Source organism: Pelodiscus sinensis, chromosome 17, assembly GCF_052426305.1.
Source record: "Pelodiscus sinensis isolate ZL-2025 chromosome 17, ASM5242630v1, whole genome shotgun sequence".
Taxonomy (NCBI): Eukaryota; Metazoa; Chordata; order Testudines; family Trionychidae; genus Pelodiscus; species Pelodiscus sinensis.
In genome coordinates, this window is record NC_143068.1 from 3,557,138 (window position 1) to 3,572,015 (window position 14,878).

The 14,878-nt window shown below is 53.7% G+C and overlaps 2 protein-coding genes across 3 annotated transcripts in view; one reads left to right on the forward strand and one right to left on the reverse strand.

Moving 5' to 3' along the window:
- Positions 1-12,033: 12,033 nt before the first annotated feature.
- Positions 12,034-13,042, reverse strand: ROMO1 (reactive oxygen species modulator 1). Its single transcript, XM_075901472.2, has 3 exons — positions 12,902-13,042; positions 12,687-12,817; positions 12,034-12,242 (listed from the first exon to the last, which is right to left on the reverse strand). The coding sequence occupies exons 2-3, from the start codon at positions 12,815-12,817 to the stop codon at positions 12,134-12,136; spliced, it is 240 nt and encodes a 79-aa protein (XP_075757587.1). The 5' UTR covers positions 12,902-13,042; the 3' UTR covers positions 12,034-12,133.
- The window catches only part of NFS1 (NFS1 cysteine desulfurase), a 35,801-nt gene continuing 33,851 nt past the window's right edge, over positions 12,929-14,878 (forward strand). Inside the window, exons 1-2 of one of the 2 annotated variants that reach the window (XM_075901471.2) lie at positions 12,929-12,977; positions 13,998-14,065. In XM_075901471.2, the coding sequence (XP_075757586.2) occupies positions 14,039-14,065 (27 nt within the window). In that variant the 5' untranslated portion in view covers positions 12,929-12,977; positions 13,998-14,038. Of the gene's footprint in view, positions 13,102-13,997; positions 14,066-14,878 lie in introns of both variants that reach the window. The other variant, XM_075901470.2, reaches the window with a different exon arrangement.

Sequence of the window (14,878 nt, forward strand, 5' to 3'; positions counted from 1 at the left end):
CTCCAGATGCTTTATTTTCAGCTCAGTCTGACTTTAGAACTACAAGGAACATAAATTGAAAACCTGGGCTGAAGACGGTGACATTCTCCTTCAACTGCCAGGAAATGAGCATTACTCTTAAGTGTTTTTCTCAGCAGCTGTAACTTAATGTGTTAATTGCTCGATCATCCTGTAGTTGAGGAGGCTTCAAGATTTTAACTTGGGCAAGGTCAGGGTGGTCCTGGCACTCCTGCCCTATCCCAGCTCTGCCACTGACTCTGGATTTGGAAACGTTGTCAGGGATGTTGAGGATTGTTTATCAAGTCTCTGAGACAGACAAGTGGGACCAGTTGCTGCTGCTGTGTCCCTTTAAAAATGCAGAGTGGCAGTGTGAGGGTTGTCCTGAGACTCACAAGGGGACCAGAGACTGAAGCAGTGTCTTTCCCTGTCCCTTTAAGACTGCAGAGCGGCAGCTGGGAGTTTTGCTCAGATGCAGCCTGAGCTGGAAGTGAGCGCTTTGAGCACTCTTCCTTAATGACTACTCAACTAGTAAGTCAATTGATACTTAACATCCTTATTCTGAACCTCAGCAGAGCTCTGTCCCAGGGAGGTAATGTCTAGATCCTGCAGGAGAAGGTGCAGGCTAGTGGCAAGGAAGCAAACAGATGGAAGGCTGGGGACAGTGCTGATAAGTGAGCTAGAAAAAGGGGTGAAGTGTGAGGTGGCAAAGTTAGCACAAGTCCAAAGCTGGCTGCAAAGGGATCCTACAACTGGGTGATTGGGCAACACAATGGCACACAATTCAGTGTTGATTCATGCAAAGCAATGCATATTTGGAAAATTCCAACTATATATAAAAGTCTAAATTAGGTGGTAGCATTGAAAGATCCTGGGAGTCACAGTGGATAGTTAATTTTTTTTAAAGCATTCCATTGCAGCAGCAGTCAAGGTAACAATGTTAGGAACCATTAGGAAAGTGATAGATGAGACAAAATATATATCATCATCTTGAATGCTGCCTGGAGAAATGGGTGTCCTGTCTGAAGGACATTTTGCAATCCGAAAAGCTGCATTGAAGGGCAACAAAAATGAATGAGGGTTTGGAAGTTTCCCTCTGAGGAGAGATTAAAAATACAGACCATTCTTGGAAGAGATGATTAATGGAGTGGATGATAGAGGCCTATTAAAAATCTTGACGGGAGCTGAAAGTAAATAAGGAAATATTTACTCCATGTAATGCCAGAACTAAGGGTCACCCAATTATATTAATAGGCAGAAGTTTTAAAACAAAGGAGTGTGTGTCAACATGTAAGCCTGTGAAATCTGCTGGGGGGAGATTTTTCTAAACTAAATCTTTCAAAAAAAATTGTTTTGTATTCTAAGTCCACCAATAGCTGGTAATCAGCCGGCTGAGCAGGGATGCTCACTCCCTAACCTGTGTAGTAAGTTGAGGGTTGGTAACATAAAATGAGTAGGCATTAACCATGCACAATTAGTTAATGATACTCAGGAAAGAGCCCCTAGAGACCACAAATCAGATAAGGATCGAAATCACCCAAACAGGGTGACAGCTACACTAATACAGCAAACAGACTTGCTGCAGTGCCACTGCACTTTATGTAAGCCATGGCAATGCGCTGACACCCATTAAATGCCAGCCACTGTGCATATGCCTCCCCCACAGTCAGCTGGTAATTCACCCTCAGAGGTGCACATTTATACACAGGTACAAACAAGCTACACATCACTGACATGAGGTTGCCACCCTCTGTTACCTGGTTATTGAACTTTACCTCGCATAAGAGGGGACTTAGTTACTATTGTTCATATTGTCAACTTAGACCTGGTCCTGAACCTACCTCGGTATGTACTTTATTTTGGGGGAGTAGTTGATACCAAGATGCTTGGTTCCTGTGTCTGGTACTTTTTGGTGTTCTTTATGCTTGACCTCACTTATACTACAGGCAACCCCCAACTTATGACTCCCTGCACTTACAACCATTTTTTCATGCAAGATAGCTCCTAAAACCCCCCAATTTACATCTGCAGCTTACATTTACGACGGTGTACGACACAGGCTCCACGCGTCGTTCCAAAACAGGAAACGCACAAGGTCAGACTCACCAGTCTGCAGCTGCTGCTTGAACTGGGCGCATGTGTCACACCGGCCTTCACTTTTTAGTGTGTTTTGTGCATTATTTGAAGTATTTAGTTTTCCTCAATTTCCATAGTCAATGTTGGTATTTTTTTGGGTGTGAAATGGGTTTCCAGAAACAGGAACCACCATTTATAACATTGCACCTATGGGAAATAAGGATTCAACTTAGGATGGTTCTCCATGAACAAATTAGGTTGTCAGGGTGGGGGGTGGCCTGTGTTTCTTTTAAGCCAACCCTCTTTCCTACCTGCAGTTTCATTGAGCCAAAGTCTTGCTCACTAGATTTCAGACCTTTTAGTCAAGCCTTACGATTTTATCAACCCTCAGCTTATTACACCCTGTTTGCAAGAAGCTGGACTGGGGTGACAGGAGGGATCAGTTAACTATTGTATGTTCTGTTGATTTCACTCATTTAGTGGGAAGAGGGGATAGGTCTAAAAGATAACTTAAAAATTACTTAGAAAAGTGAGATGTTTGTAAGTCACCAGAGCCTGATGAAATGCATCCTAGAATACTCAAGGAGCTGACAGAGGAGGTATCTAAGCTTTTAGCTATCATCTTTGAAAAATCACGAAAGTCAGGAAAGATTCCAGAAAACTGGAAGAGGGCAAACCTAGTGCCACTCTATAAAAAGGGAAATAAGATAACAGACCAGTCCGTTTAACTTCTGTGCCAGGAAAGATAATGAAGTAATTAAGGAATTCATCTGCCAACACCTGGAAGATAAGCTGACGAGTAACAGCCAGCATGGATCTGTAAAGAACAAATCACGTCAAACCAATCTGATTGATAGCTTTCTTTAATAGGATAACAGGCCTTGTGGATGTGGTATACCTAGACTTTAGTAAGGCATTTGATAGTCTCACATGGTATTCTCAATAAACCAGGCAAATACAACCTACATGGGGCTACTATAAGGTGGATACATAACTGACTGGATAACAGATCTCAGAGGACTTATGCCCTTCCAGCAGGATTGTGAACCATTAATAAGTAGGATTCCGCAGGGATCTGTTTTGGGACTGGTTCTGTTCACTATCTTATTCAACAATTTAGATACTGGCATAGAGAGGACAGTTACTAAGTTTGCAGATGATACCAAACTGGGAGGGGCTGCAAGTGCTTTGGAGGATGGGTCGTAATTCAAAAAGATCTGGAGAAATGGTCTGAGGTAAATAGGATCAAGTTTAATAAGGACAGATGCAAAGTGCTCCACTTAGGAAGGAACAATCAGTCTCTCACATACAGAATGGGAAATGACTGTCTAGGAAGGAGTACTGCAGAAAAGGATCTAGGGGTCATAGTGGACCACAAGCTAAATATGAGTCGTCAGCATGATAGTATTGCAAAAAAAAGCAAACATGATTCTGGGATGCATTAACGAACATTGTGAGCAAGACACAAGAAGTCATTCTTCGGTTCCATTCTGTGCTGATCAGGTTTCAGTTCGAGTATTGTGTCCAGTTCTGGGCACCACATTTCAACAAAGATGTGGAGAAAATGGAGAGGGACCAGAGATGAGCATCAAGAATGATAAAAGATCTATAAGACGTGACCTATGAAGGAAGACTGAAATAATTTGGTTTGTTTAGTGTGGCAAGAAGACGACCACGGGGGGACATGATAGCGGTCTTCAGGTATCTAAAAGGGTGTCACAAGGAGGGAGAAAAATTGTTGTTCTTGGCCTCTGATAGGACAAGAAGAAATGGGCTTAAATTGTAGCAAGGGAGGTTTAGGTTGGACATTAGGAAAAACTTCCCAGCGCTCAGGCTGTGTCTACACTGGGCCACTTATTCTGGAAAATCAGCCGCTTTTCCGGAAACGCTACGCTGCTCCCGCTCGGGCAAAAGTCCTTTTTCCGGAAAAGCTTTTCCAGAAAAGGGCCAGTGTAGACAGCTTTTCCGGAAAAGCAGAAGAAACAGAAAAAAGCGGTTTGGACGGCAGGAGACCCCGTAGAAGCCGCGGACTTCCGCGTAACCCAAGGGCTTAAAGAGCCCGCACGCTGGCAGGAGCCCCCCAGAGACCACCCTTCCCAGCTCTGCCACGTGGCAACTGTGCTGCCCAGCCACTTCAGTGCAGGCATGGCAGCTCCAGGTGGTCGTCAGCCACCGTCACCCGGGGCAGGGGAGGAAGCCCCCAGGGGCTGGAAACGCAGGGCCCCATCCTGGACCCCCAGGGAGCTGGAGACCCTCCTGGACTTGTGGGAGGAGGAGGAGGGTCTCCATGACCTGCAGTCCCACCGCCGGAACGCCGACTTGTACACCCGGCTGGCACGAAACCTGGCCCAGCAAGGCCACCCCAGCCGCAACTGCGAGCAGGTGCGCTCCAAGGTGAAGGAGCTGTGGCTGGGGTACGTGCGGGCCATGGAGGGGAGGGGAGCAGGACCCGATGCCTGCCCCTATTTTGAGAGGCTGCACTCTTTTCTGGGTGAGCTAGCCCCGCAAGCCCCAGCTGTCCCTGTAGACACCTGCCAGCACCCCCCCATCAACCGTCCCACCGAGCTGGAGGAGGGAGACAACAGTGGCGGTGCGTCGGGAGAGGAGGCCAGCGTTGCCACCCAGCAGGCCTCCTCCAGCAGCTCCTCTGTGGCCGGGGAGGAACCCACTGGTGAGTCTTTGAAGGTTACACTCCCAAAGGGCGGAGGGCGGGGGGGAGGGAGAGCCAGGCAGAGGAGGGGAGCATGTCACTCAGGCCACGTGAGCTGCACGCTGCGTAGCATGAGGCAGCAGCACGTGCAACCATGTGCAGCCTGGTGACCGAGCGGCAGGTGGCCGTGGCAGGCAGCTGCAGGGCACGCCTGGGACCGTGCTCCTCGCACACATTCGGTGGGACCAGGGGGAAGGGTGGATGCCGGCTGGAACCGGCCAGGGCCCCAGGGACTCAGCCCAGAGCCCGCAGCTCCACCAAGGGGTGCAGCACAGGGAACGGCACACTGTCCCATGCCTGGCTGTGAGGCACAGCCAGCTGCTCCTGGGATAAGCGCAGTGTCACAGTCCTGTGACCGTGGACCCCCACCGAGCCCCTCACTTGCTCCCAGTGCTTTGACAGGTTCCCCGAGGGAAGTCCCCACTGTGGCCACACCTGTCCCTGGGCTACCAGGCTTGCGGGAGGGATAGTGGGAGGGAGAAGGGCCCCTGAGTTTTGCTGCAAGGATGGGACATCCCCCCACCCAGTCACCCTTCTGGTTCTGTCCAGGAGATATCCCACGCGCGAGGATCTGAGAGCCCAGACCGCCACTGACAGGTGTGCTCCCAGGCACTGCCGTGGGGATGCATCTCGCTCCCTGTCAAACACCACTCATTAGCCCTAAGCTTTTCACAGTGTCCACCGGCAGGGAGTTCCACAGGTGAACACAGCACAAGCACCCTCCCGCCCTGCACAGGGCCAGGATACAGACTGGTGCTTACAATACTGGAGGGAGGACCCTACTCCAGGGGCGGTCCTCCTTGACAACATACAACACGGGAGCGGGAGGGGAACCGAGTGGGCCCAAGCCACAACTGTGCGGTCACCTGGGCTCCGGGGTGGAGGGCATGGAGGTGTGGGGACAGTGGACAGCCTGCCTGACTGACCCGTCCTTTCTTCTCTTCCCTGCAGCGGGACCCAGCACCAGACCCACGACTCCAGCAGCAGCGGCACCCCCAGCTGCCCAAGCCCGGAAGCCCAGGCTCTGACACCGGGACCAGCTGCTTCGGCGTCACGTCACCACGGTGGAGGGGATCCAGACCTCCATTGCGGAGCGTGTGCAGGGGAACCAGGAGTGGCTGCAGGAGGGATGGGCTGCGTTCCTGGAAGAATGCCGCGAGATGCGCGCCACAATGGGCACCCTGACGGCACATTTAATACATGCCATCCACTACGGCATGGCCGGACTGCATGCCCCCGCCATCCCTCCCGGAGCACAGCCCATGCCCCCTCCTATCCCTGCTCCTCTCCCAGCTCCTGCTCCTGACCGTGCTCCTGGTCGTGCTCCTACTCGTGGCCACCTCAGCGTGCAGGCTGCCCCGACGCGGTCTGCCCAGCGTGGGCGAGTCCGCCCCCAGAGGCGCGCTCGCAGGGGCCACCCGTCCCAGTAACTGCCCCCCCCTCCTTCTCCCAGTTAAAGGTCCCCTCCCTCCTTCTCCCAGTTAAAGGTCCCCCCCCCCTCCTTTGTAAATAAAAAGTTCTGTTTTCATTTGAAGCTTGTGTGGTTATTGTGTTCCTCTAGTAACTGTAAAGAAATTATGTGAGATGCCAATTAGCCACTTCAATTTAACAGGGTTACAAACTGTGGACAACAAATTCATGACTCTATAACCGGGGGGGGGGGCCTTTTTCAGTGGTCATTGGTTTGCGGCGCATAAAGAAATACTGAGACTTTTCAGTAAAGATGTAAACCACAAACTATATTTACATAGCAACAAACAAGCACAAATGGTTAAAAGATGCAGTACAGTACAGATTCTAAAACATAGGCTAGGCGCAGGGAGGACGATTGTGGTGTTGCTGGCCACCTCAATCCTTTGGTCCTTCCGGGCCTCAGGAGAGGAAGAGCCAGGAGATCCCTCGACGGACGACGACAGCAAAGCTGGCCACGTCAATCCTTTGAGCCTTCCGGGCCTCAGGAGAGGAAGAGCCAGGAGATCCATTGAAGATGGCACTGATGTGAGCCTTCTGCACAAGTCCCAAATCCTGTTGGCTGTTCTTCAGGACGGCGATGGTGGCCTAGCCTAGCCTAACTTAAAAGAAAAACCCTAACTATGCCCGACGCACAGACTCGATGACGGCCAATGTGCTGTGACCCGACGCTTTACTATTGGGGGGGGAGGTAAGAGGAGGAGGTGGGGAAGGGTAGGAGCTGGGACAGAGTACTCTGGGGTGACCCAAGTGACCCTGCTACGGGGCTTGGGCAAAAATGTCCATCAGGGCCTCTCTAATGCGCACCACCTCCTGGTGGATGGCAGCTGTGGCGGGCTGGTCCAAGGTCTGTGCCTCAACTGCCACCCATGCAGGGAGGAAGGCCTCCCCACTACGCTCCACAATATTGTGGAGCACGCAGCACGCGGCCAGCACCTCCGTTGCATTCTGCTCACCCATGTCGAGACGCATGAGCAAACAACGGAAGCGGGCTTTTAAGCGTCCAAACGCCAGCTCCACTGGGTTTCAGGCCCGGTTGAGGCGGTCGTTGAACCGGGCCCGGTTCTGGTCCGGCTGCCCCATGTAGGGCCACATGAGCCAGGGCATCAGGGGGCAGTCCGCGTCCGTGACGATGCAGATGGGCATCGGCACATCCCCGACAGTCAAGTCCCGCCGGGGGAAGTAGGTGCCCGCCTCCAACCTCTGAAACAGTCCTGAGTTCCAGAGGATGCGGGCGTCGTGTGCCCGGCCGGACCAGCCGCCGTAGATGTCCAGGAAGCGGCCCCGGTGATCCACGAGGGCCTGCAGGACGATGGAGCAGTACCCCTTTCGGTTCATAAAGTGGGCTGCTCGATGCTCCGGGGCCCGGATGGAGATGTGGGTGGTGTCCAGGGCTCCCCCGCAGTTGGGGAACCCGAGGTCAGCGAAGCTGGCCATGGTCTCATCGACGTCGCGCAGGCGGATGATTCTCGGGAGCAAGACGTCATTGACGGCGTGGACAACCTGCAGAAGGATGCAGAGAAACACAAGGGAACACATTACATACAGCCAGGGGTGAGTGTGCGCTCCCTTGGGTCCCCCCCTTGATTCCCTCTGTCCCCACACACACACACACACACACACACACACCCCCACCCACCCACCCCTCCCCAGGGCCCCCCGCAACCCCCCCACCAGCGGGCTGTGCAAGGGAGGGACAGCCGAAACCCCTGGGCGACCCAGCCTGGAGTCTTGGGTGTCCCTGGGCCTGGAGTGGAGCACCCTCCCCCCATCCCACTCCCCCTGGGACTTACCTGGACGACGATCACTCCAACGGTGGATCTTCCCACCCCGAACTGGTGTGCCACTGAGCGGTAGCTGTCCAGTGTGGCCAGCTTCCGCAGCACGATGGCAACCCTCTTGTTTACGGGGATGGGTGCCCGCAGCCGGGTGGCGGTTCTCTGCAGCGCGGGGGTGAGCCAGGTGCACAGCGTCATGAAGGTCCGCTTCCTCATCCAAAAATTCCGGATCTACTGGTGGTCGTCCCATTGTCCAAGGACCACACGGTCCCACCAGTCGGTGCTCGTCTACAAAGTCCAGATGGGCCGGTCTATGGTAGGGTGCTGATGCCACGCGGTTGCCAGGACCTCCCTGGTGAGGGAGTCCAAGGTGATCTCTGCCTCCTGGTATATGAACGCCAGGGCATATGTACAGGTCCAACAGGGGTCTGAGCAGGTACATGGCCACCCATGGCTCCATGGCAGATAGAGCAGGGCAGAAAAAAGAAGACGCTGGGAAAAGCAGTTGGGGGCCCAAGGGTGGTGTCCCCAAAACTCACAGGGCAACCACCGACCCTGTGAAGGGTGCCAGTCCCTGGCAGAGGTCCCAAGGCACGGGAGCACGAGACCAACAGCTACCTGGCGAGACCCCTTTAACCACGCGTCTGGACGGAGCTCCAGCCCTGCCCCCGTAAAGGTCTGGTGGCCTTTGCCCTTTTCAAAATGGATCCGGGCTTTTGCTTTTCCGGAAAAGCGCGCCGCCAATGTAGACGCGCTTTTCCGGAAAAGCGCATTGTTATCACGGAAACTCCGCGGCCAATGTAGACGCTCCGTTTCTGGAGAAGCTGAAAACGGAATAGTATTCCGTTTTAAGCATTTCTGGAAATTCATGCCAGTGTAGCCGTAGCTTCAGGGTGGTTAAACCCTGGAATAAATTGCCTAGGGAGGTTGTGGAATCCCCATCTCTGGAGATATTTAAAAGTAGGTTAGATAAATGTCTATCAGGGATGGTCTAGATCAGTGGTTTCCAACCATTTTACACCCAAGATCACTTTTTAAGTCTCAGAACAGGCAAAGATCTACTGCCCCGCCCCTTCCTTGAAGCCCCGCCCCTTCCTTGAAGCCCCGCCCACATTGCATAAGGAAATCTAATGTAAATGTACTGCGCAGGTGCGCAGTTCAGAGAGGGCTCAAGAGCTACTCTTAGAGCCCCTGAGATCTACCGGTAGATCGTGATCTACTGGTTGGTGAGCACGGGTCCAGATGGTACTGGGTCCTGCCCTAAGGGCAGGGGACTGGACTGGACCTCTTGAGGTCTCTTCCAATTCTAGTGTTCTATGAAACAGTTCAAGTATGTCAATTAGTCACTGTCAAAAGTCAGGAAGATTTTGATACCATGTTCTCAGGGATCCTGGGGAGAACCTGTCACAAACCATCAGCTGGAGACAACTCTAGGACTGGTTGGAGAAAGATCTAAGCCTGTGCCCCAAAGGACCTGAGACATGGGAGGTAATACTGAGAATGGAGGGGGCAAAGGAATTACAGCAGTGGTCTCCAACCTTTTTACACCCAAGATCACTTTTTAAGTCTCAGAACAGGCGAAGATCTACTGCCCTGCCCCTTCCTTGAAGCCCCGCCTACATTACATGAGGAAATCTAATGTAAATGTACTGCGCAGGTGCGCAGTTCACAGAGGGCTCAAGAGCTACTCTTAGAGCCCCTGAGATCTACTGGTTGGTGACCACGGAATTACAGAATGAAGGAGCCAGACTACAGTCCTGGTCCCCGAAGCCAATGCCACAGTTCAATTCCATATCAACTTAAGGTCAGTTTGAACACAAAGGTTGGCTCTTCAGTTATGCCCGTAGCAGGTGTGACATAGTGGGGGTACCTGGCTGGTTTCTATGCTGCTGGCTCTGGGATAACCCCCACTGGCTGCCGTGGGTACCACGACCCAGCAAAACAGGATGAGTCACTATGCAAACCAGTATGGCCAGACACCCCCCATGGAGAGGAACAAAGGAAGGTGGAATGCTGCCCTGGCTGGGGGCAGGGCTGGAAGAGTGTGGGTTAGTTGCTGTCTGAGAGCATGGAGGAGACAGCCTATGGAAAGGGGCTGGAGTTTAGGGGCCCAGTCTCCCCCATCTCAAGGGGGCCTGAGGCATCCTAGCCCAGCTCTGTGACCAGATTACATCTGTGCTGTGCTGTATCCCTGGAGAGGTAATAAACTTCCTCTATTCCACCGGCTGGTGCAGTCTGTTTGTGCCATTTCTGGGTGCAGGAGACAGGGGACCCCAACGTGCCGTCACAGCAGGTTTCAAACAAAAGGAGGTATCTCTTCACACAGCACAGTCAACTTGTAGACCTCCTTGCTGGAGGATGTTGTGAAGACCAGGACTTGTAACAGGGTTCAGCAGCGTATTGAGAAATGTATGGAGGTCAGGTCCATCAATACATAAGAGTCAGGCAGGGTAAGAATCGTGTCCCTGCCCCCTCAGAAATTGGGCATGGGTGACAGAGAACCATCACATGATCCCTTCTCCTGTTCTGTTTACTCACTCTGGGACATTTGGCTTTAGCCACTGCCAGAAGTCAGTATCCTGAGCTAGATGGAGCTTTGGGCTGACCAAATAGGGCTGTTCTTATGCTACAAGTGGATGAGTGATAGAGTGGCAGTCTTAATAAAGATTAGTGGCAGATCCCAGTCTTTGTCCTCAATCTCCTTGGGCCATTTCCACTTTAAAGTGGAGCCTGCCAAGTTAGTCACCTAATAGTGTTCACTTTCGTGCCAGAGGTTAGCTCACTTTGCCAAACCTAACTAGGCCATGCTAGAAGTGATTTATGTAAGAGATCAAAGGTGAGCTGTGCTATTGCAATGAAGCTTTAATGTTGTCAGTACAGCTGAGCTGAATGTCTGTCCTTGCCGACTAGATGTCTCCAGTCCTTTCTCTACACAGCTGCAGATACAGGCAAGGGGGGGGGGGGACTGTCCCGCAACTTTGCAGGCACAGTGTTCCCCATCCTATATTTGAGCCTAAAGCTGTTTGCCAGGGAGAAGGTGGCTCACACATCAAAGTGGCTCATGGAAATGCCAGGTAAACTGCTGGGCAGCCCTGTTTCCTAGTCACAGCCCATGTACCTACTTTGCTGTGGCTGTTCTCTCCAACGGTCTCTCACCTCTTGGTGCAAGGCTGGTAGCTGGCACGCTTGTCCCAGAGCTAGGTGCAGCATGGTGCTGGGAAGTAGCATGCAAACATGCTTTTCCCCAAGAGACTGGCAGCTGCTTGAACAAGAAAGCTTTCTGGGCTTGTGAGGCCAGGGATAGGACAGCCCCCAACTGTGCCATGAGCATACCTGCACAGAGCATGCTTTGTCTGAAGAAGGGAAGCTTACAAAGGTGAAAATGGCCATGGAGCAGGGGAAAACTTGACCATGAAGAAGGGACGCTAGAGACTGGTAGGGAGCCAGCTGGGGAAACCCAGTCCCAGACAGTGACTGGCTTTCACTTTCCCATCCCCTTGTTTAAGGAAGATACCCTGCAGCTCTGAGAGAGGCTTTGGCCACCCGCTGTCAGGGCTGAGTCCTTGGCACTGCTCCTCAAGATCATGCAAATAAGTCCTATCTCCAGCAGGGAATAGTGGACATTTCCAGGAGTGGGGATTCCAGCAGAGACCCAGAGGCAAGAGACCGAAGGAACTGAGGGCTGGTCAAGCCCAGGCTGAAAGCCGACACCTATGAGATCACTTGGAACAGACAGCATTATTTAACTGGGGAGCTAATCTGTTCCTGTAGCTATGGGAAGAGTGGAAGGTGTAGGAGGGTGGCTCTTTAATCAGTTTTGCTTTCTACCTTTAAAATGTCAGATTTCAGGTTCTCTTCACCACCTAGGGAAGGACAGTAAGTTCGGTCACTACTAGGCCTGCTGCTTCGTACCAGAGGCTGTGTGGTGTGCAGTAGAAAACCCTGTAGTTAGAATCTGAGAGCACGATTGAAGCCTTATACCAATCTCACTGAGACGGAGAATTTAACTTTCTAGATACCCAAAGGTTTTATTATATTACAGAGGTGGAATGACTGAATTGGGGCATTTGTCTTCGGGTTAAAAACAATCCCATGCTCCAGATTAGCAGCGGATTCCCATGCCAATGGCCATGAATGTCCCAAACGTGCCACCACTTTGCATCATGGTTTTGCCAACTCCGCCCATCAGTTCTCGTCCTCTCATGCCAACCCTGAAAAAGAGGAAATGGTGCAAGGTTCTGCTACTGCAGCAACAATCTATGACAGATGAGACTGGATTTGGCTTCATTCACTTCTAGACTGTATACACCAGCGCGTGGGTTGCACGAGCCGCCCTCCAGCCCCGTGGGCCACGACTGTAGCCAAGCCGGTCTCCCAGGATCCGGCAGCGCTGCACACTGAGCTCGTACCGGAGTTTGCGGGAGGTGCGGGCAGGGCCAGGGCAGCAGGCTGGGCGCAGAGGGAGCCGGGCTCTGGGCTCGGCGCGCCCCTCCCACCGCAGGCAGGAGGCGGCAGTTCGCAGCCCGCCGCTACTCTGGCGAATGGAATGTTTTGTGGCGCCGCGCGGCCCCTCCCCCCCCGCGCTCCTGGGGCTGTGGAGCGGGGGGGTCCGGCTTGTCCGCCCCCCCCCCCGCGTGCCCGGGCCCCGCCCCTACCTGAGGCAGGAGAAGGCGCCGAAGAGCGCGCCCGCCGCCACGCCCACGGCGAAGCCCATCGCGAAGCCCATCTTGACCCGCTCGAAGCAGCTGGGCTGCGCCTGCCCGTAGGGCCCCACGCTCACCGGCATCTGCAAGAGAAGGCGCTGAGGCCCCGCCCACGGCCGGGGGGGGGCCCCTGGGAACCCGCCGACCCCCCCGGCCCGCGGCCTCACCTCGCTCGCGCCTCCGGCCGCCGCGCCAGCCCCGACGCCACTTCCGGCGCGCCGCGATGACGCGCGGGGGTGAAAGGTCAGGGGAAGCTTCCGGCCTGGCCGCGCGGAGATGTCGCTGTCGCTGCTGCTGCGGGGGGCGGGGGCGCGCGCGCTCGGCGGCCCGGGGGCCCGGCGGGTGTCGAGGGCGGCGCCGCGCCGGGGTGAGCGCGCCGGGCCGGGCTGGGCGGGGCCCTGGGGCCGATGGGAGCCGCCCCGCCCCTCCGCGAACCCCCCGCCCCAAACTCGGCTCCCCCCTCAGCCCGCCCCCCAAACTCTGCCCCCCAGCTCGCCCCCCTGCCCCCAATCTGCCCTCCTCTCAGCCCGACCCCCGCCCCAAACTCGGCTCCCCCCTCAGCCCGCCCCCCAAACTCTGCCCCCCAGCCCCCCCCCACGCCTCCCGTGCCCAAACCCTGATCCCTGCACCCCAAGCTCTGCCTCCTGCCCATGCCTCAGCCTCTGCCCCTTCTCAGGCTTCCAGCCTAGAGCCCCCCCCACACTAAGCCCCTGCCCAGCCCAGTGAGGGTGGGTGAGCGAGCCACCAAGTGAAGGGGGCTGCAGGGCGTGGGGCAGGGCCAGGGGAACGTTGGCACCCTGGCCTGTGGGCAGATTTCTCTGGGCCTCGCTTGCCTCCTGTAAAATGGGTCATGCCTCACCTGAGTGTAGTCAATGTCCTGAAGATTGTTGGTGATGGTGGCCATAGAAATACCTCCGGCTGATGAGGGTGGTGAAGCTTCAGGACTCCTGATGTTTCCTTTCATGTACACTGTTGACCTGGGCTGGCTGTGGCCACTTGCCAGAGAACACGGGTGTCTTCCTCCCCTTTCCTAGCAACACAGGCAGTGGTTAGTTCTCCTTCAGCGTGCCAAGTGCGCTGTGTGTTCTCAGTGGACACGTACTTTGCTGACTGTGGTTTCTCTGATGTTCTTTTCCTGAAGCCACTTTCAGCTTCTGTTGTTGCAGTGTTTTGCTTTTTTCCTCTCTCTCCCATTGTGTCCTTCTTTGTACTTTGTGCTTGCTGTGCAGCTATCACTGTCCTGTGTTTTTTTTCCCTCTGTAGAAAAGGGTCTTAGTGAAGAATCTACGCTCCGGCCATTGTATATGGATGTCCAGGCAACTACTTCTCTGGTTAGTAAAATGAAGTGATGCGAACATATGCTGGTGCCCTAGAATGAACCCTGTGGTTGTAACCTGATAGGCTACTTGCCTAATGGGCAAGGTGTGTCCTGGAAATCACAGATTCTGTGATTTCTAGAACTCTCTGTGACGTTGGTTTGTATCAGTCTTGGACTAAAGCTTTTGGTCGCAGCCCCGGGGAGTGGGTGCACTCTCCTCCTGCAGCTCTCCAGCAGTGCTGGAAGAGGTTCCCTCCCCTGCTGCTCTCAGTGCAGATCTCTCCTGCCCCCACAGCACTTAAGCTCTCATCCCCCACCACTCAAGCTTCAGTCATCTCCTCACCGCCATTATTTTTAGTATTTTATTTACAGCCTTCTGTGAATGTTGTTACTTTTACTACAAGTAACCATGACACAATCTTAACAATGAGAAATGCAGACTTCAATAAGTGAGTCCAAATGCTCATGAGTATAAGAACATAAGAACGGCCGTAGTGGGTCAGACCAAAGGTCCTTCTAGCCCAGTATCCTGTCTGCCGACAGTGGCCAGCACCAAGTGCCCCAGAGAGGGTGGACCGAAGACAGTGATCAAGCGATTTGTCTCTTGCCATCTCTCTCCAGCCTCTGACAAACAGAGGCCAAGGACACCATTTTATCCCTTGGCTAATAGCCTTTTATGGACCTAACCTCCATGAAATTATCTAGCTTCTCTTTAAACTCTATTATAGTCCTAGCCTTCACAGCCTCCTCTGGCAAGGAGTTCCACAGGTTGACTACGCGCTGTGTGAAGAAGAACTTCCTTTTATTAGTTTTAAACCTGCTACCC